This window comes from Stigmatopora argus, chromosome 14 (assembly GCF_051989625.1).
Source record: "Stigmatopora argus isolate UIUO_Sarg chromosome 14, RoL_Sarg_1.0, whole genome shotgun sequence".
Classification (NCBI taxonomy): domain Eukaryota; kingdom Metazoa; phylum Chordata; class Actinopteri; order Syngnathiformes; family Syngnathidae; genus Stigmatopora; species Stigmatopora argus.
Window position 1 is genome coordinate 5,939,835 of NC_135400.1, and position 20,158 is coordinate 5,959,992.

The following is a 20,158-nucleotide window of genomic DNA, read 5'->3' on the forward strand; positions in this document are numbered from 1 at the left end:
AAGCCACTCTTGCTATTAGGACTCGGCACTGGAAAAAAAAACTTAAATTATATATATATATATACTACTTATAACAGGGGAGTCCCTACTTAGTGATTTTTCAATTATCATGGCCATGTTTGGTCTATATTAACAGTGATATTCAAAGGATTATTGAATATGGCTGGCATCAATCAAAATTTGATGTGTTAGGTTTTTATTTTATTATTTGGGCTTTGTATAGGCCATTATATGACCACACTTGCCAAAAATGTACTTGTTTCCATGGTATGTGCAAATCTAGTGGGTGTGACTCCCAAAAATCAAGTACTACTTAATTGGCATCTTTAGTCATAATACATGTGGTTTTATTTAGGAATACACATTTTAAAAAGGACCAACTATAAAGAAACTGAGGCCCAGAGAAACAATCAAAACTGAATATGTAGCAGAATTTACCAGGAGCTACTCTTGGAATACATTAGAACAATAAATGTTAGGAGATACTCAGTATGTGCTATATGTGGAATACAGAATGTGCGTTGATCACATAAAATATTAATTTAGCAAGAGACAAAAAAACAATGAGCGTATGATTTCTCAAACACACGATTCCACATCCTGTCCACTTTTCAATTTTGCTACGCGGACTTCTTCCATGAGCTCTTTAAGGTACTCGATCTCTCTCGCCATAGATTCGGCCTTCTCCTGTAGCGCCACGTTCTTCCTCTCCAGCACGGAGTGCTCAGTCAGCAGGGCGTCCTGCTCTGCCCTTTTTTTCTGCCGGTAACGAGTGGCCGCCGTCTTATTCTGCTCCATTTTCTTAAATTTTCGGTTCCTTGGCGCCTTCGGGGTTTCTCTTTCATTTGCGGGGGAAGACTTTACTTGAAGAGTGGGGGAGGGTGGAGTTTCTTTTTGTTTGGGATCGGGGTATGGTCGGGCCCTGGAGGACTTTGCTGGGGAAGAAGAATGGCTAACAATGGACCGCGTGGATACGGCACCGGTGACCATAACGTCATCTTTAGGAGCAAGCAGAAGGACAATTCGCGTTGGTGAAAGAGAAAGCACAATTCTTTGGACCTGGGGGACCACGGTAGCTTCTGGCTTCACCTCATTCATAGGAACATCCACCTCACTACCTAGGTCCAGGGTGTATGCGGGGGAAGAGGAGGGAGTGTTGTCGCACGGGGGGGAGCAAGGGCTTGGGAGGTCAGAGGTGGATTCCCATTTTATCTCCATCTCCTCTTCGGGTTCTGGGATGGAGGCAGCAGGGGAGGGAACATCGCCTGCGTCGCTGTGGGATGATTCCGGTTTTACCGAGATGTCTGGATCAGTAGCAAATGAAGGGGGGTGGGGAATATCCGATGGAGGAGCAAGACTCGACAGAGAAGCGATGGGGAGCGTGTCGAGCTCGTTGGGGAAATCGAGGGAGGCCAGGATGTCATTTGGATCACTGGAAGACTCTTCATTAGGACTGCAATCGCCTATCAGAGATTCCAGGTCGAGGTCACTCAGGTCCACCCTTTCAGCCATCCAGTCCAAGGTCCCAAACATGTCATCTGAGGGGTAACATGGGCAAAATTAGAAATGTGGCGCTAAGACAGGAGTCACACAAACAAGCAGGTTAGAACATATCAAGACGACTACCTTTGCTGTCAGTCGAGACCAGTTCGCTCTCTCTCGACTGCCCAGATCGGACCAAAAAGGGGAACGGGAGTGGGTGGGATGAGGTTCCAGTTTTCCCCTGGAGGACGTTCTGTGGTGAGTGAGGGGGTGAATAGAAAGGAGGGGGAGAGGAGGAGGAAGAAACAAATGAGGAGCTGAATGGTGACAGTGGTGCCGCGGCTCCATCCATCGAGGTCCGTCCTCCTTCGCGATGGTCCTCTTGATTAGGGTGAACTGAAACGGAGCCCGCAGCATCAGCCATGGGAAAGGAAGGCTCCCATAGAAGGGCCTCCATGTCTTCCAGGCCAAACAGTGAGTTTGTCATCATCATGGTCATAGTGGCTGTTGTTGGTCACAAAAGGAGTGCGTGACAGTATTCGGAGGGTGCCAAAATCTTTGCTGTCGCGTGCAGCAGTGCTGAGGGTTTCCACGTGGAACCTGGAAAAAGAGAGGTTGCATTTGGGTAAAAATACATTTTGCCTTGAGTGATAATTTCATGTATAACTCATCGCTAGGTCAAATAGTTTGGGGGAGTTGAGCTCTTCTCGCGCTCTGCCACTAGAGGGCGGCAGTTAACTTCAAACTATCAGTCCATGCTCTTTCTTCACAATCAAAATAAAGATTTTGACATTTTTTGCTTTCATACGCCACTTTAAAGTATAAGAATGCAGGTTTTTTCAAACTTTAATCCATCAGTTCATGCTGGTAAACGAAGTACTAGGATTTGCCCTTTGTTGCTTTCATCTTTCATTTCCCGTTTTAAAGTACAAGAATTAGATGTTAATGTTGGAAATCATGAAGGTCAGGACGTGTCAAGTGTAAAACTCATGACCTGTTTAAGACGGAAACAGAAAAATAACAGCTTAATAAATGAGACAATCGCATGTGGGGGGAAAATACTGACCTTATTTTCCTTATATTGATTTTAAAATCTTGTTTGGAAATAAGTGATTAGGAGTTAAGGAGTCCATGCCTAACTATTATTTTTGGCAAATATGACGAGAATTTTGGTACGCCGTTTTAAGTTTTATCGTGGACATTTTCCTCATTACGCTCCCACCTACGCTGCGGGCGAAATAGCTGAAAATCACGCGTGATCTTAATTTGGACGTCACACATCGGCAACATAGGGACAGAGAATTCCCCTCCCCCACCCACACAAAGCCGCCATTTTAACACGAAGAAAATATCTTATTCGACATTCACGTAGGCAAAAATATACACGTATATATTTATAACAAAAAGAATAAAATTTCCAAACTGTGGCTAATAAGAACTACAGCTAATTGTGCTGAAGCCAAGTGGTAAATAATATCAAACCATTGCTTCCCAATGTCTGATGTTGCGTCAGCCATTATGAATCCGTTTATTTTTTAATTTGTAACGATATTCATATCAAGAATTCTCACACTAAATAAGAGTGTTTATTATAGCTGTACTACAGTCTATATTACCACGACCTTGCCCGGAAGGGCAGTCAAGCTAGGTTGAACACACGGTATCTAGATTTCTTTTTAAAAATACTTACGGCATTTTCGCTGAATTTGAAGTAATTCAGTGCACTGGCTGGATGCACTGTTTTGCTGGCTGCTGCTGAATCGCTGCACACTTTCAGACTGCCATTTCGGCAAAAATAGGCCGATGTCCGGGAATGTCAGAATGCTGCTTAACTGTCGGCTGTTTGCTAGACAAAATGGCGTATAGACGCATTGAGTGAATGGCTGCAGCGCGACACTTTTCCGCCCTGTATCCTTCCGCAATACGTGTGTTGGGGATCACTCCGCTAAGGACTATAATGCCTAATGGTGTTCATAACTTGTTGCGGAGTTATGGTAGTAAAGTAAAACTTGAATATGAACTATGTTACACAATTTAACATACACAGGGAAACACGTACACAAAAATAAAATATTTGCTGTGTATATAACATTTATTATTTTTTTCATATTAACATCAGATTTACACATTTTATACATTCTCTTGCATTTCGAGACATGATAATGTCTTAGATTATGAAAAAGAAATAAACCATATGGGAGTTTAGTTATATTCACTTATTCATTCATTTCTGAACCGCTTTATCCTCATTAGGGTCGCAGGGGTGCTGGAGCCTGTCCCTGCAGACTGTGGGCCAGAGGCAGGGGACACCCTGAATCGGTGGCCAGCCAATCGCAGGGCACAAGGAGACGGACAACCATGCACACTCACACCCATACCTAGGGACAATTTAGAACAGTGGTCCCCAACCACCAGTCCGTGGACCGGTTCCGTCCGAGTAAAAAGTATTAACGTTTTCAATCTGGCTCTCCTACTTGAAATGAGAAAAGTTGTTATAATAATAATAATAAATAATTGCTATTATGCTTGGGACTTTTTTTTGCCGTCGTGGGTGTCGTTCGTGCACCGACCCCACATAATTTTGTCTTAAATTGTCGCCCTGTCCTTTAGCCGGATCACGAGAAAATAGAAAGAGCTTTACTGGTCCGCGGTGAGAAAAAGGTTGGGGACCGCTGATTTAGTGTGTCCAATCAGCCTACAATGCTTGTTTTTGCAATGTAGGAGGAAACCGGTATACCCAGAGGAAACCCACACAGGCCCAGGGGAGGACATGCAAACTCCACACAGGTGGACCAACCTGGATTTGAACCCAGGACCCCAGAGCTGTGAGGCTGACACGCTAACCGCTAACCACTCATCCGCCAGGTCACCATGAGTTTAGTTATACAAATGACAAAACTTGATCAACTTAAGCAGGGTTGTTACCGCACTGAATAGTTAGGTCAGAACTTATGGGGGCTTTTTAACGTTATTGCTTAAGTCGTCATGGGTTTGTCCAAGATTTTTCTCTTTTCACAGTTTAGGACAGTGATCCACACCTCACATACACCAGACCAGTCCGAGTCCGTTTATTATTTGTTTTAAAGCAGGGGTAGGGAACCTATGGCTCGGGAGCCACATATGGCTCTTTTGATGGGTGCATATGGCTCTCCACTAACCTGTGAGGTAAACTATGGAAACTGCTGGTGAGAAAGCGCAGGAATAGGAGCGTTACGTTGGTATTATGGCATTGACACTACCCCAGCGCCTTATAATCATTTTTTTTTCATTACACTTTTTTGCATGGATTTTCTCATTGATACTCATTGTTTAGCAACAACATAACAATGTTGTCAAAAGAATTCAGAAACTTTTTGTACTTTAAAAGTGGTGAAGTGACTAAAAAAGGCACACATTTTCATGTATGTTGACTTTTAAATTCGGAGCATGGCTCTCAAGGATTAACATTTAAAAAATATGAACTGTTTATGGCTCTTTCCATCAAAAAGGTTCCCGACCCCTGTTTTAAAGACTAGTACTCTCCAAGGTATTTCCATACTAAATGCAAATAGTCAAGGTCTTCCTGGAGATTTCGAGCAAGAAAATGAATTCTGCTTGCGAACCTACTCTTTGTTGACTTCCTCAATGTTTTCTTACTGCCCTTTTCTTTATAATACTCATCACTTTCTTTAGCGAACTCATTAAGCAGCCTCACCGAAGACAGCTCACTTCTATTCACGTTTTTAACATGATGCATTATTGACCGCAACTTCTGTGCCACTGTCAAATCGCAGGGAAGCATTCCAGCCAGCTGTAACTTCTCTAGATCATGCTTTTGCAACTCATTTGACTGAGAAATGATCATTTTCAAGCACAGTTCAATATCAGCCAAATCATAGAGGTAATCGCAGACAATCTTCTCAAGAATTTGTCGGTCTCCAAGCTTCTTGTTTGATTTAGAAACACGTGCACCCATTCCCCCTGCGGCTACGCCCATTCCAACACCAACTGCTGTCATGACCAACGAGCAACCCATTGTGACAGGTGCTAACGCTACCCCCACCAATGCAGTGACCCCTCCTAGTGCACCCGTGGTCCCACCAGCAATCTCGATGCTTTTCATCTTCTTTTTATCTTTCTCCAAAAGTTCCACCATGGAGCGGAGATTTCTTATGGAGTCTTGCAGGCGTTGACTGCGCGCCATCATCCGGGAATGGAAAACCCGAAGAGCCACTTTCGCAATAACATTTTTTTGCAGAAAAACCCTGAAATGGGTAAAAGACAGAAATATTTCAGATGGTGTTCGTAAATCACGAATAAGCAAAGTATTGCTTCATTTTATATCTACTGTACAGTAAAATGTGTTTGTTTGTTGAACAAAATCGTGTAACCGTGGCGACAAAAAAAGCCCCATTCATTTTCAACGGCAAAAATATTTCAAATTTTACATGCCAAAATGGATCTCCACTTATACATGTTTGACCTAATTCATTCACATAAGTGACACAAAAAAATCAGGAAATCAAAGTGCACAAAAACTAAGAGTACGTAGATAATTTTATATTTGTTACTAAGTTCATTCAAAATTGTACATTTATTATAGTATAAATTGATGAGATTTAAAACATTTTAAGGCACTTAGAGTCATTTAAGGTAATTACCTTTTCTCCCAATATACAATAATTTACCTATGACCAGGCCAGTAATTGTGTTTAAAAAATCTAAGGTGACCCAAGGTGCCCCCCCCTGTTCTCTAATATTGATTGATCAGAACAAGTCCTGTGATTACCTTTTCTCTTCCTCAACGCTGAGTCCGTACAAAGATGGACTGACATGAGCCGCTTCTGTAAAAAATTGAGCAAATTGATAAATTAGATCCTTTACATAGTTAGACTGTTTGTATTGCTGTACATTTTAAAAATCTCATCTCATCTCATTTTCTGAACTCGTTTATCCTTACTAGGGTCCCGGGAGCTGCTGGAGTCTATCCCAACTGACTTCTGGCCAAAGGCGAGGGACACCCTGAATTGGTGGCCAGCCAATCGCAGGGCACAAGGAGACCATTCACACTCACATTCATACCTATAGGAGCCATTTAGAGTGTTCAATCAGCCTACCATGCATGTCTTTGGAATGTGGGAGGAAACTGGAGTACCCGGAAAAAACCCACGCAGGCCCGGGAGAACATGCAAACTCCACACAGGTGGACCGACATGGATTTGAACCCAGGTCCCCCATTGTGAGGCAGACGCGCTAACCACTCATCCGCCGGGTCGGCCCATTTTAAAACTGTTTTAAGTAATCATCATACAAGCAGTTAAACAACTAGATAAATCCCAAATAATTCATATCCTGGTCATTAGATATGTTCGTTCATTCATTCATTTTACTTTCCCCTTATCCTCACAAGGGTCACAGGGGCTCTAGAGCCTATCCCAACCAACTATGTAGGCGAGGCATCACTGAATTGGTTGCCAGCCAATTGCGGGGGACAAGGAGATGGACAACAATTCATGGTCACACTCATATCTAATAACAATTTGGAGTGGTCAATCAGCGTCATGTTTTTGGCACGTGGGAGGAAACTGGAGTACCCAGAGAAAATCCACGCTGGCATAGGGAGAACATGAGACCCCACACCGGGGATTGAACCCTCGATCTCAGACATGCTAATTAGCCCCTGCCTCATTGGATACATATAAAAAAAATGTTTATGGATTGTATCCATAGGAATTTCACTGTATACATACCTGAAATGTGTCGCAGCCACTTAACAAGTTTCTGCGTATCCTGTGGGGGAGAAAGAATTGAATAAAAACACTTTTTTAATTGAGTGTAGAAAATGTATGAATAAGATGGAGTGGTGGTTTTATATTTTAAAATGAGTGGGGCACACCAACTCACATAAAAGGCAAATACTAATTATTTACCTTATTATATATTATTGCATACAGTATATAGTATACAATTAACAAAAGTATAAAAATAGTCGTACATACTAGTAGTACACATTAAGTGAGCCTGAAAAAGGCCTATACCTTTTTTCTTTGTTGGTTTGCATATAAATGTGTAATAATAATTAAAAAATATGTTTTTATTGAATTAATTAAATTGCCCAACCCTAATAATTGCTAATGCACTTTGGTAGTGGCCTCCAATAAAACTAAAGGTTTTTTTTCTACATGCTTATTCAATTCAACCATCTTTATTCAAATTGATTCAGTGTCAATGGGAGTGTGAATGAGTTAAATAGGAAGCCATATTGGGTTGTTTTGTGTGTTGACTTTTTACCATTAATTTGCTATGTTCATGCATGCACAGGGATTTTAGAGTTGAAATTAAAATCTTGGAGGAAAAGGGAGAAAAAAAACCTCTTGCTTTACTATCGGCCTACATGCATTCTGTGAACTTTGCATTAATCGTACCTGTTCACTTTCAATGGAGTCCCACGACCTATGTAAATGTTGGTCATCCATTCCGGTCTGGCGTCTTGAGGCCTCCTGAGCCTGTCAGTGTTAAATCACCCACATATATTTAGACGGGTATGTGAGTGCCAGTGCATGTGTTTGTACATGTGCACATTTTTATCACCATGTCATTTCTTGCTGGAAGAACTTCCAAGTAGAACGGCTCCGCATCCAGATCAATGTAGAGGGGATCCCCTTGAGAAGAAGAAAGAGGAGTAACGCCAATCATTGCTGGGGTCTCTCTTCTTATCTGTGGGAATAAAAAGAAAACCATGTATGTCTTTAATGTATGGTATTTTTAGTATAGTCATTTGTAATATAGAACGGTTACTTATACTAGTATTGGTACTGATAATGCACTGGTCATACGGTCCGCACTGTGTGCAGATTGCATGTTCTCCCAGGCCCAGGGCTTGCGTGGGTTTTCTCCGGGTACTCCGATTTCCTCCCAAATCCCCAAAAATGCAGTTGAACACTCTAAATTGACCTTAAGTATGATTATGAGATTGGTTGGCCGTCTCTTTGGATTGGCTGCCCACCAATTCAGGGTGTCCCCCGCCTGGTGCCCTGGTTAGGTGGGATAGGCTCCAGCAGGATTCACTATAGCTTTTGACGGACCCCTGCTTTCATCATTGCATTAGCCACTTTACACATAAAATTGTTGGCCGTTTTTTTTTTAAAGGGAGACTTCCGGACAAAAATCTTTTGAGAACCACTGCGCTAGTTTTTTTCCTTACAATTTTCCAGCACATCCTTTCAGTGAATTTATGAATATTCCATATTCCCATCTGTCTGCTGTACTGCATAACAACAAAGATCATCAGATTATCCACCCTGAACATAAAAACAATTCTGTTGAAGGACGTCAGATGTGTCGGAAAAAAATGAGGTTGATCTTAACATAACTTGTTGCAGTTGACTGAAACTCAACAATAGAGCATTCTGACAAAAGATGAGTTATTTCCTGACGTTTTTTTCCCATCAGAATTTTACCTGTTACTTGACATCTATTGTGAAGGCGTCAACTGAAGAATAGATGTGACTGATAAATGAAGAAGTTTTACGTAACATAGAAGGGAGGTGGAACTTTTCCTCAGTTTCATCAGTACATGTATTTGTGTCTACTTTACTGCATTATTTAGTAACCTTATATTCATAAAGAGTTTTGTAACTTGTTTACTGGGTGGAACATAAAAAACCCTTTCATGTGTAGTGGACAACTATTCAAAATTCTTTATCATTTATAGAGCAGGTGGCATTTGTGGTCACAAAAAGAGATATCCAGTTATTGTTATATTTATGATTATTCATCATCATTGTACTTAAATATTATTTTTATATAATTATAAATAAATTCATATATTAATACAATGTTAATAAAAAATAAATTAATTTCGTCAAAATCAATACAAACAGAAATACAAGTTACAGCCCATGTAACATTTTTTTTCTATAGTATTTAACTTTTTTCATCCAATAGAGATTTCATTTCAATCCATTCAGACTCACATTCAAAAGATATTGGACATCTAACACTGTCAATGGCAGTGAAAGGTGAATATGCACAGCATAAACGTTCGTTAATTCGCCTCTGCCCAATCAAAATGGATTGGACATCTGGTACCGTTCATAGCAGCCAATGAAATAAATAATAGCTCTTTATGGGTAAAAAAAAAAAATCAAATTTTGTGCACGAATTGATTTATTTTGCAAACGATACAGGCTCTGTACCATTTATAGTACGTACAATTTAAATACAGTCTGTGACTCACCTCTGAGTTGCGCTGAAGTGAACTTTTTGTCCTTCGGGGTGGGGGGAGGGGGGGACCTTCATTCATTAATGGAGCCTGGAGCAAAAAGAAAAGTTATTAAACTGAAATGCAAAGTGAACAAAGTTGACAAAACTGCATTCTATACCATTCCTATGCAGCTTCCTGGGGTGGTTGAAGTCTATGACTGACTGGCGCCCAGTTTAGGGTGTATTCCACGTTTTGCTGAAACCAACAGCGTTAGGCTCCAGCACCCTGTGACCCTGAAGAGGACCAGTGGTGTTAAAAATGGATGCCTGGACTCGATGTCAGGGATACTGTGTGATGATATTATAAGATGTATTAACGAGTAAGAGCTTCTGCAGACTGAGACTGAGGTTGAAAATATGGAGAATAATATTGCTACTTAGCTATGCTATTTGTTTACGAGTCATTATTTGCATTATGATGAATCTTTTGATTTCATTTTAATGTGTTGTATGTTTTTAATACCTGCGATCTTCAACTAATTTTTTTGCGTCATTCACAGTCGCATGATGGAAGTATTTTCAAAGAATTCCAAGACGATTGCGTAATTTTGTCAGCAGCACATACTTTTCAACGTTTTTTTTCTTCACCATTCTTTGACATTTTTACTGAGCAAACACTTCATAACATATCATTAGGAAAGACTCTTGTTTTTATGATGGTTTTTCAAAATATCATTTTGAAAATATTTTATTTTGCCTGGAGCTATGGATCATCTTATTAATGTCTTCACATGTAAACGTGCAATTATTTTGTCATGAATCCTCAATGATAACAGTCACAATTAAACACTATAGTTTCATTCATTATGATGCTGCTGGAAAACCAAAGATAGCCCAAACATAGTTTATCACTCTGAATTTACACATTTTCATAAAATAGATGGAAACAAAGTGAGATTGTGATAATTTATGAATCCAGTAAACTTTTGATCATTAAAAAACTAAGCTGTATAAATTAAGACCAAGGTTTACATCTAAGATCTAGCGTGTTTTTTTTATTATTGAAACAACAGTTGAACTTTAAGTTTTGACACCATTTAGCTTTTTAATGTGCAATTGGACTTTCGCACAAAGGAAATATACAGATGTGTGCACACATTTTAAATAGATGGCATCTTAATTTATGTTCCTTAAACACACAAAAAAATTACATACCTCTCAGTAGCTTTCACGCTGGAAACCCGAATGCGCTATTGGGTTTTCGTCCCTTTTATTTTGTCTAAATTATTTTTACCTCCCACGTCATGGGTGGGTGGATCTCTGCAACAGATGTTGATAAACACAAAAACAGTTGAGACTAAAGGACTTGAATTTCAACATTCCAACCGCAATATTATTATCTTTCAGAATATTGATCAAAGCCAGACAGGGTGAGGAATGTCTTGTTCACATTCAGCAGTAAATAGTGGTTGCTTATGCCCTACCTTATATTTAATTACAACTTTATTGTAAAAAATAATTGTTATTTTAAAATTTCAATTATGTTTTTGTTAGGTTCCACTTAAACCATGCCCAATTCCCTTACCTTAAACCAGGGGTGTCAGACTCGGGTTGGTTCGCGGGCCGCTTTAAGGTCAACTTGATTTCACGTGGGCCGGACCATTTTAGATATAATATTTAGATTTTTTTTAATAAATGGATTAAAAGAACTGGATTAAAAGCCCTGAATATTCAGTTTTTTTTTATAGATCTGAAACAATGTTTATTTTAGCTTTTTTAAAATATATTTTTAGATTTTACAAAATGATTTTTGAACTAAAAACACAGAAAAAATGATTAAAAAATTACAATTATTGATTTTAAAAAGGGAAAATCAGGAAATTTAATATACATCTGGTCCTCTTCATTTTAATTTGATCCTAACACAGAAAGTCAGCTCTTTGTTTAGACTTCCAGGAGTAAACTTTATTAGCAAAAGGCAAACTTTAGGAGTCCAGTCCATTCTGGCTCCTCTTTTATTTAGACTTACTAAGTTTATCATGAGCAAAGCATTTACTTCGTTGCAAGCAAGTATGATACTAATAATGATGAACAAAGGAAGTTAAATAGTTAAGCAAAGTGTAGTTTTCGTTGCAAGCAAATGTATAATAGTATGAAATAAATCCTGACAGAAAGATAACTTGGCATTGGTCCAAGGAAATGAACCTTAAAATAAAACACAAACATTTCCTTCTCATGTTAAGTTACACACTTCAGAATTCAGAGTATTCTCATATTGTTAGATGCAAAAGAATGACAAAACTATTTCCCCTAAAATGAATACTATATATATATATGTATATATGTGTGTGTATGTATATATATATATATATATATATATATATATATATATATATATATATATATATATATATAGTATTCATTTTAGGGGAAATAGTTTTGTCATTTTTTTGCAGCCTACAACAGCTACAAAAAGTAATGAAGCACACCCACAGATTTAGTACTTTTCTGTCTTCATGTTTGACATGCCAAAAATTCAAAGGGCTACTATGACTTTTGTAAAAACTCAAGATTGGCATTATTCTGAATTTATTTTGTGTCTATAGGTCCAGTACTTTGGGTCCATCAGTATTAGTTCACCACCTCAGGACTTTACTGTGCTGTTTGACACTGGCTCCTCCAACCTCTGGGTTCCATCCGAGATTGGTCCTCACTGTGTGGAGTTTGCATGTTCTCCCTGAGCTTGCATGGGTTTTCTCGGGGTATTTCGGTTTCCTCCCAAAAACATCCAGGGTAGGCTGGTTGAACACTCTAAATTGCCCCTAGATATCAGTGTGAGCTTGAATGGTTGTTTGTCTCATGAAATGTTTTTTTCTCTTTATTTACCCTAGTATGACTCATATAGAAGTAGTGCCACTTGGACCATGCCATGTAAATCCAGTTTAACTGGATTGTGTGTAACATTATGCAACAAACTGCCAACAAACTGTAGAAATGTGTAAATTTTAGGGGAAATCCAGCCCAATTGATTCTGTGTGAACAACACTTATCAAGATTTAGATTTAGTGCAGGTTTAGTTTGTCCATTTACACTCGCCGGCCACTTTATTAGGTACATCTTGCCGTACTAGGTTGAATCCCATTTTTCCTTAACCCTTTGTGGGCTGTGGCATAGATTTAACACTGTGGTGATGCCCTGCCATTTAAAGTAGCTGGTGACTAAATTCCCTGGGATTGGCAAGAACCATCGTTTCTACAGTCAATGCCATTTGAAAGGCTGTAAACAGCTACACTAAGGTTCTTTCCTGTTTAAATTTATGAAAAGGTTTCCCGCAAAATGTTTGACCTGCTCTCTCTCTAGGGCACATGTGTCAAAGTGGCAGCCCGGGGGCCAAATCTGGCCCGCCGCGTCATTTTGTGTGGCCCGGGAAAGTAAATCATGAGTGCCGACTTTGTGTTTTAGGATCAAATTAAAATGAAGAGTATAGATGTATATTAAATTTCCTGATTTCCCCCCCTTATAAATCAATAATTGTAATTTTTTAATCATTTTTTTTCTTTTTTAGTTCAAAAATCATTTTGTAAAATCTAAAAATATATTTTAAAAAGCTAAAATAAACATTGTTTTAGATCTATAAAAAACTGAATATTCAGGGCTTTTAATCCAGTTCTTTTAATCCATTTATACAAAAAACAAAATCTAAATATTATATCTACAATGGTCTGGCCCACGTGAAATCAAGTTGACGTTAAAGGGGCCCGCGAACCAATTCGAGTCTGACATCCTTGCTCTAGGGCTTCATCATCGCTACAATTCAAAGAAGTCGAGCACGCATGTTCAAAATGGTACTGACCATTCATCCGTTATGGGAGAGGTAGCCTGTCTGAGTTCATCAGTGAAGACACGGTCACTGAGTATCTAAGCTCTTGTATAACTCCTTTGTTTAACTAGATTCCTCAATTTGATAACTCACACTATCTCTATTACATGCTGATTATAGGTTTCGATACTACTTGTATAGAAAACAATAAGCATAATGGAATGTTTTTTGAATGAATTGTAAGTGTCATTGACATGACGATATGGGTCGAATGTGGCTAAATTAAAATTCTTGAATAAGTTTATGTAATAGAGGTTCAAACCAGATGTCCCAAGTGGTTAGCATGTCAGCCTCACAGCTCTGGGGTCCTGGGTTCAAGTCCAGGTCAGTTCACCTGTGTGGAGTTTGCATGTTCTCCCTCGGCCTGCGTGGCTTTTCTACGGGTTCTCCGGTTTCCTCCCACATTCCAAAAACATGCATGGTAGGCTGATTGGACACTAACCATTCACGCTCACACTCATACCTAGGGGCAATTTAGAGTGGCCAATCAGCCTAAAATGCATGTTGGGGGGGGGGGGGGGGAAACCCAGAGAAAACCCACACAGGACCAGGTAGAAGATGCAAACACCACACAGGTGGAGTGACCTGGATTCAATCCGGGGATCCTAGAACTGCGAGGCCGACGCACTAACCACTCATCCACCGGGCAATCCTTATAATGTTGAGGTTTTGTGAAATGGCATTAATGAATTTGGGAAACAAGCCAATGGAGTTGGCAAAGAACTGTTTCAGGTTTGCTCTGGTTTCAGAATGAACAACAACCTGTTCTATGTTTAAATGGTAATCTACTGCTGTCACGATATTAAAATCATTATCAACCCATTTTGATAGTTCAATAATAAACAAATATCTTCTGAATCCATTCACAATCATTAGTGATAATCAATGTCCAATCATGTCCTCAAATATGGTTTTCAATACTTTGGGGGATTTTCTCCAAGGTCAGTATTTGTTATTAAGGGCTTAAATTTTACTTTAGACTAGTACTTCTTATAGTTGTTTAGACATTCATGCCAAAATAAATGAAGCTGGCAATAGTAATGGTGGATTTATTTTTTGGGTAGTATTTCCCTAGGTATCTTTATCATAACTCATTGGCTGCCATTAATGGCACTGGACATTCAATGTATTTTAAGTTGGAGGGCAACTGAACAAACATTAATTCACTACTGCCCTCCCTAATCAAATGGCTTGGGTGTCTATGCGCGATAATTAAATTTAAATAGTTTCATTATAGTTTAAGTCATCAACATCAATGGCACTTAGTTTATAATAAAAAACAAGATGGAGCATCAAGTACTTTTGTGTATCGATAGAGTCCAAAAGGTTAGTACTATCAAGTCAGCCATAGTAATTTACAGTGAAATATTTACTATGCAGTTGTCCATTCAAGCATCATATTGGCCCAAATATAGCATGTTTTTTTGCATTGAAAGAAGACTTAAAAGTTGTCAATTGTGTTAAATTCAGGGTCTAGACATTATACCCATTCACAACGCTAGATGGCGCCAGGTATCTTATGCTGAACACTGATGGTTAATGCAGTTATTACAATTTTGTTTTATCACAGCAGATTGGTTAATTTACATTTTTAAAAAAACAGAAGCCAAATGGTATTGCACTTTAGTTTACATATTTAAATGTTCAGTTATTAAAATGTGATAGGTTTTTGCATGATTTGAATGAGGCAAAAACATGTTTTTTTCTCTGAAATATATTGTTCTAATCATTTGTTTCAGATGTACTGTAATTATCTTCTGTATAAAAAAATTGAATTTAGTGTTCAAAAAAAGTCTTTTTCAAACTTGGGTTTTGAAAAAGAGGGGGTCGTCTTATAATCAGGTTCATCTTATATACGGGCCTATACGGTACTGGCTGGTAAAGACTAATACTACGTTTAATCGTTTCAAACGGAATATGCATTTTTATTGAAAGAGATCAACACAACAAAGCATTTTAAGAATCCATATATATCTCATTTATTTTGTATGTCCATAGCAACGCAGTACTCAAGAGAGAGCCGTACTAAAAAAAGAAATAAAGCTGGGGATAAAGCACAGCATGCAACACAGCATATGAATAGCGTGAACCATACAAACTAGAGGTAGAAATCTACTGTACTTTGTTTTGGTTTTTCTTTTTCAAACAAAATATAGTCCAGTATACTCTCTAAGTACTTTTTTTCCCAACATACCTCGGTTGACAAAGGAAGATGTCCACAGAAAGACTTAGTAAGTCCAAAACAAAGCACTTCATGATAGATAACTATTGAGTCATTGCTAGTACGTAATCTTTTTGTTACAAAAGTGCAACAGAAAAACATTTTCCCCCATTATCATATATTGTAAATAGTGTCATGGAACTAAATGCCACCATACACGTGCTGTACACATTTTTCCTAAGGCTACACGTGATGGCAAAATCAGAATCATGCACTAGTCTCAAGTTTTGGAATAAAGTACTTAAACCACAATGTATTTATTAGTCAGGTGACAGTTGTTACTCACCCCGTGAGCTGGGATAAACTTGGACTGTAAGTTCATTAGGCTTTAACTTTGAACATGTTCAACACAGATGAGCAACTCATTGACAATAGTATTGTCGCAATTATGACATTTTTAACACTGCAAGATGACAGCAGGTAGGGCTGACTGATTTCAGAAAATTTTAATTGCAATTTTTCATGACACTTCAATTCAATTCACAATTTTTGTCAACTGACTCTTTAAAGTAAATGTGGCATGGAATTAAAGCTTTCTTTCAAAACACGTCTGACTAATAATGCAAGTATTATCAAATGTTAACTAGTGCTTTTAATTCATTGGCTGGCATTGGCGATGACAGGACATCAAATTGGATTAGAAGTCTATTGCCAGCCTAGTTGAAATTAATTTATGTCTGTCAATGGCACTGAATGAGTTATATTTATTGGTGCCGTATATAATTGAATATGTTGAGAGGGGTTCTTTCATCTGACTTTGGTGTCGACAGCGTGGGATCGATTCCCACTCTGTGGCAATATGATTTAACGTGGAAATGGTTATCTCTCCCCGTGTTCCCTACGTCTGACTGGCGACCAGTCTTGGGTGTATAGTGCGCCTTTTACCTTGGGATAGGACTGGATAGGCTCCAGCACCCTGTAAATCTGACAAGAATAAGTTGTGTTGAAAATGAATGACGTTATATCATCGAAAAGCGAATGACGCCTGACCAATGACAGAGAAAGTCACATCATGTGAGAAATGTATACTATATATTGTGATAAATTTGATATTATACAATTTTTTCTTGTGTTTCTGAAAGCAAATTGCTTACCTCAACAGACCCAGGATCTGCCAAAAAACAAATTTTTGCCGTTTTTAAAATTGCAATGTCTAATTTCACAATTTCAATGTAAAATCAATTTATCTTTCAGCCTTAGCAGCTGGGTAAAGAAAAAAAACCTATACATTGAAAATAATGCCCGTGATTAAAAAAGTTCTGATTAACATGAAAAAAGAAAAAAATTCAGAAGACTGGCTTTGACAAACTGTGACCTTGGAACCCTTACCCAGAAGATGAATTTTATCCTACATGATAAATTAGTGAAAAGATACATGCAGGCACCAATAAGCTAATGTGGAAGTGGAAAATAAGGTGGTTCTTCATAAGAGTGAAACAAACGGCGGCTTTGTATATAAGCACGGGCAGTCACGAGGGAATGGTTTCTGCTCATGGCAAAGTAGCGCAATGATGTCAAACGTAGTAAGTGGTTGGGGGCTGACATTTTCAGATCCACAATGCAAAATTATCTTACTCGCTTACTGGCAAGACACGGCTGTTTTTACATTAATTCAGACACATTGTGAATTTGTTTTTGAAGAGGCTGCCACGCTCAGGAAGTATTGTTCAAAAAGATTGTCTAATTTTTAGTATGACATTCAGAACTAGTTTTACTCTAAAGGAACCTTGAGGCTTTGGCGAAATCAGTTCATCAGCGATTTATTAGCTTTTATATGTTGACATACAGACAATCAAATTTGCATTTTGTCCTGACACGACGTCACAGATCCTTAATCTCCATTACTATAGCTAGCGTAAAATGCACGAGACCTGTCTGATAACCTAAAACAGTCCAATCAGTTTAAAAGCGCCACAGCCTGATGCAGAGTGTGTTTTACAATGATTACCTTTTCCAAGACGATGTGTGAAACATACACCAACTTCATTAATACAATCGCAACACTGCGAAACACCTTTGTATTTGGGGTTTAGACATTGGCATCTGTGATTAAAAATATATTCAGTTTAACACACGAGAAACAAGTGATCTCTACACCGAGTGAATGCCAATTTTCTCAGAAGTCGGGGAAATATTTTCGCATTTCTCCTGACACCAGAAAGCCTGCGGGCCATCATTGCCTGAAGAGCTACTGAGTGAGTGACACACATGTCCCGAATTTTAAGAAGGATCCGGAAGTCGTGTCGCTGCAGTCACCAAAAGTGACTCTGGTTCTGAAAGCGCACAATAGAGAGTGTAGCCTAGCTCATCCACTTCTTGCTCAGTCAATTCACAGAACAAGTTAACTTTGGGGTTAAGGGCACAAGGCAGTTGGCCCGCCTCTAGGTAACCCACAAGTTCCTTAAGCAGCTGTAGAAAGTTATCAGCCAGTACCTCATGGGTCCAAACACCTTGTTTTTCACTTAGCAGCAAGATCGCGTTGGTGAGCTGGCTGGCATTAAGCCGGTTGAGGGCAGGGTTAAGCTTGCATACAGCCTTAGCTACTTTGAGGCAAGCGCATCGGTAGCCTCCATCTTCTTGATCCAAAGCCCTTACCCGCGCAGTCTCAGCCACTCGGAAGCTCTGCCTCCACAAGTTTTGGTGGCGCTCAGCCGCAAGCCGATGCGGTTTGGCTATAAGAGAAGTACCGTCTTCCATCACGAGCAATGGCAAAAAGTCCACGTATAGCTTTCGGTCCGTCTCGTATTGTACCTCCAGGGTCAGTGTTTCGGAGGGGACCACGGGACGAATCACATAGTCCAGGACGCTGCCAATAGCAGGCCAGTTGATGGTGCCCACAAGTTTATCAAACACCTCCAGGACTGATTTAGGGGAGAGGTAACCTCCCACCATGCATCGGTCCCAGTAGCTGTTGTTCCGTGGGAAATATTCTAAATTTTCTCTGCGGACGAGCCAGAAACCTGGAACATTCATGATTGTTTCCTCGCCAGGAATGAACGACCACAGGTTCTTCTCCAGAATTAGGGGCACCATGAGCTGGGCGTGGTCCGCCGTCACCACCTTGGGGATGGAGGAGTTCCATTTAAATAAAAAAATTGGGGCGGACCAATGTGAAAGACAGACAAAAAAACCTTGCATCTCACCTGCAAGTCATCGTAGAGGCTACCGCTCAGGTACATCTCACGGAGGGGCATGTCTGGAAGTTTTGCATGGAGAAATACTCGCAATTCAGCACAGATGTCCAATGCAGCCCTCCTGGCCAAAGCTTGCTCCTGAGTGGGAATGTCCACATTATTCTGGTAGAAATCCCACAGACGCTGCTGCAGGGAGAGACGCATCCGAGCGCGGAGCAGGTCGGACTGAGTCGGGTTGCTTCCTTTCATTGCAGCTCGACCCACAGTTCTCCGCAGATAGTCTGGGAGAAAATAGAGTGGCTAAATAAGAAGCGCAAAAGAACTCAGGTGGTTGAAATGTCATTTGAATGGTATTGCACTACAAAACGCACTATGACGCAAGTTGGCTGCATATCCAAAACAATGAGGAAGTTATTGCAAAAGACCATTTCTAATCTAACACCTCTATCTGGCTGACTCTAGCAAGTACACCCACTGTGAAAATATGGAAAGAATCCTCCGAATTGGATGACTGGTACCAGATACAGAAATAGAGCCTGGTTGACAAAAATTCACAACAGTTTGGAGAACAAACATACTAAGACAAGTTTGTTGTACACACCTGGTTCGAAGGAATTTGAGGCAGTGGGCAGGGATTGAAGTGACCTGCTAATAGTGGCCTTCATGTTGTGGTTTAGAACCCGAGGTGATGAACCCAGCCAGGCGGGTTCTTCCCAGCTTTGTTTCCCTTTCTCCTCTGACTTGGTGGGACTGGTTGGAGCACTGATTGCACGATCGTACATCTGAGCAGCAAAAAGAAAGAGTTTCACATTAAATCTGAAGCCTTACACACAATGGAACCAATATAGAAATATAATAGCAAAATGTGTACTCTTTTGACGGCAAGCGTTGCAATGCCAAGCATGGCTGCTCCACCGACTCCCAAAACAAGTTTAGCATTGGAAAGCACGAAGTCGATGGCTGTGCCGATGCCATTGTCATCTTTTTTCCCTTTACGGTCCCCATTCACTCCGGCCATACTGTGGCTGAAATGAGGAAAAAATGTGCACAATTTAATGTTGTGTAATTGACTATATACGCCAACAACCACCTTGTAAAGCGATATCTCAGAACACAAAATATTGTTTAATAATAATAATAAACATGCCGCTTAGCATCTCTTGTTCATATTCCTAATATTGCTTATAGATATGCCTGGTAAACTCTAAATAGAAGCATCTCTCTTCAGAAATGGCACACTGATTTTTTTAAATTATT

General features: G+C 39.6%; 3 protein-coding genes across 3 annotated transcripts; all 3 read right to left on the minus strand.

The window, feature by feature from the left end:
• Positions 1-317: 317 nt before the first annotated feature.
• On the minus strand, positions 318-3,368 carry atf4b (activating transcription factor 4b). Its single transcript, XM_077618238.1, has 3 exons — positions 3,173-3,368; positions 1,627-2,082; positions 318-1,538 (listed from the first exon to the last, which is right to left on the minus strand). The coding sequence occupies exons 2-3, from the start codon at positions 1,979-1,981 to the stop codon at positions 580-582; spliced, it is 1,314 nt and encodes a 437-aa protein (XP_077474364.1). The 5' UTR covers positions 1,982-2,082; positions 3,173-3,368; the 3' UTR covers positions 318-579.
• Positions 3,369-3,550: 182 nt separating this feature from the next.
• On the minus strand, positions 3,551-10,902 carry LOC144089137 (uncharacterized). The gene is made up of 8 exons (XM_077620037.1): positions 10,882-10,902; positions 9,846-9,960; positions 9,701-9,775; positions 8,053-8,178; positions 7,887-7,967; positions 7,212-7,251; positions 6,251-6,305; positions 3,551-5,726 (listed from the first exon to the last, which is right to left on the minus strand). The coding sequence occupies exons 2-8, from the start codon at positions 9,846-9,848 to the stop codon at positions 4,994-4,996; spliced, it is 1,113 nt and encodes a 370-aa protein (XP_077476163.1). The 5' UTR covers positions 9,849-9,960; positions 10,882-10,902; the 3' UTR covers positions 3,551-4,993.
• A 6,609-nt stretch (positions 10,903-17,511) lies between these two features.
• Positions 17,512-19,919, minus strand: mief1 (mitochondrial elongation factor 1). Its single transcript, XM_077619443.1, has 4 exons — positions 19,773-19,919; positions 19,503-19,683; positions 18,911-19,182; positions 17,512-18,827 (listed from the first exon to the last, which is right to left on the minus strand). The coding sequence occupies exons 1-4, from the start codon at positions 19,917-19,919 to the stop codon at positions 17,988-17,990; spliced, it is 1,440 nt and encodes a 479-aa protein (XP_077475569.1). The 3' UTR covers positions 17,512-17,987.
• Between the last annotated feature and the right edge of the window lie 239 nt (positions 19,920-20,158).

Bases quoted from the DNA above. Each gene is read 5' to 3' on its own strand.
- atf4b (XM_077618238.1), bottom strand. From the start codon at position 1,981: ATGACCATGATGATGACAAACTCACTGTTTGGCCTGGAAGACATGGAG. The intron at 1,539-1,626 runs GTAGTCGTCTTG...GTTACCCCTCAG, and splicing joins GGTCTCGACTGACAGCAAAG to ATGACATGTTTGGGACCTTG.
- LOC144089137 (XM_077620037.1), bottom strand. The intron at 8,179-9,700 runs GTGAGTCACAGA...TTATTCCCACAG, and splicing joins CACTTCAGCGCAACTCAGAG to ATAAGAAGAGAGACCCCAGC. The intron at 6,306-7,211 runs GTATGTATACAG...AATTTTTTACAG, and splicing joins GTGGCTGCGACACATTTCAG to AAGCGGCTCATGTCAGTCCA.
- mief1 (XM_077619443.1), bottom strand. From the start codon at position 19,919: ATGGCCGGAGTGAATGGGGACCGTAAAGGGAAAAAAGATGACAATGGC. The intron at 19,684-19,772 runs GTACACATTTTG...TTTGCTGCTCAG, and splicing joins CAACGCTTGCCGTCAAAAGA to ATGTACGATCGTGCAATCAG. The intron at 19,183-19,502 runs GTGTGTACAACA...ATTTTCTCCCAG, and splicing joins CTCAAATTCCTTCGAACCAG to ACTATCTGCGGAGAACTGTG.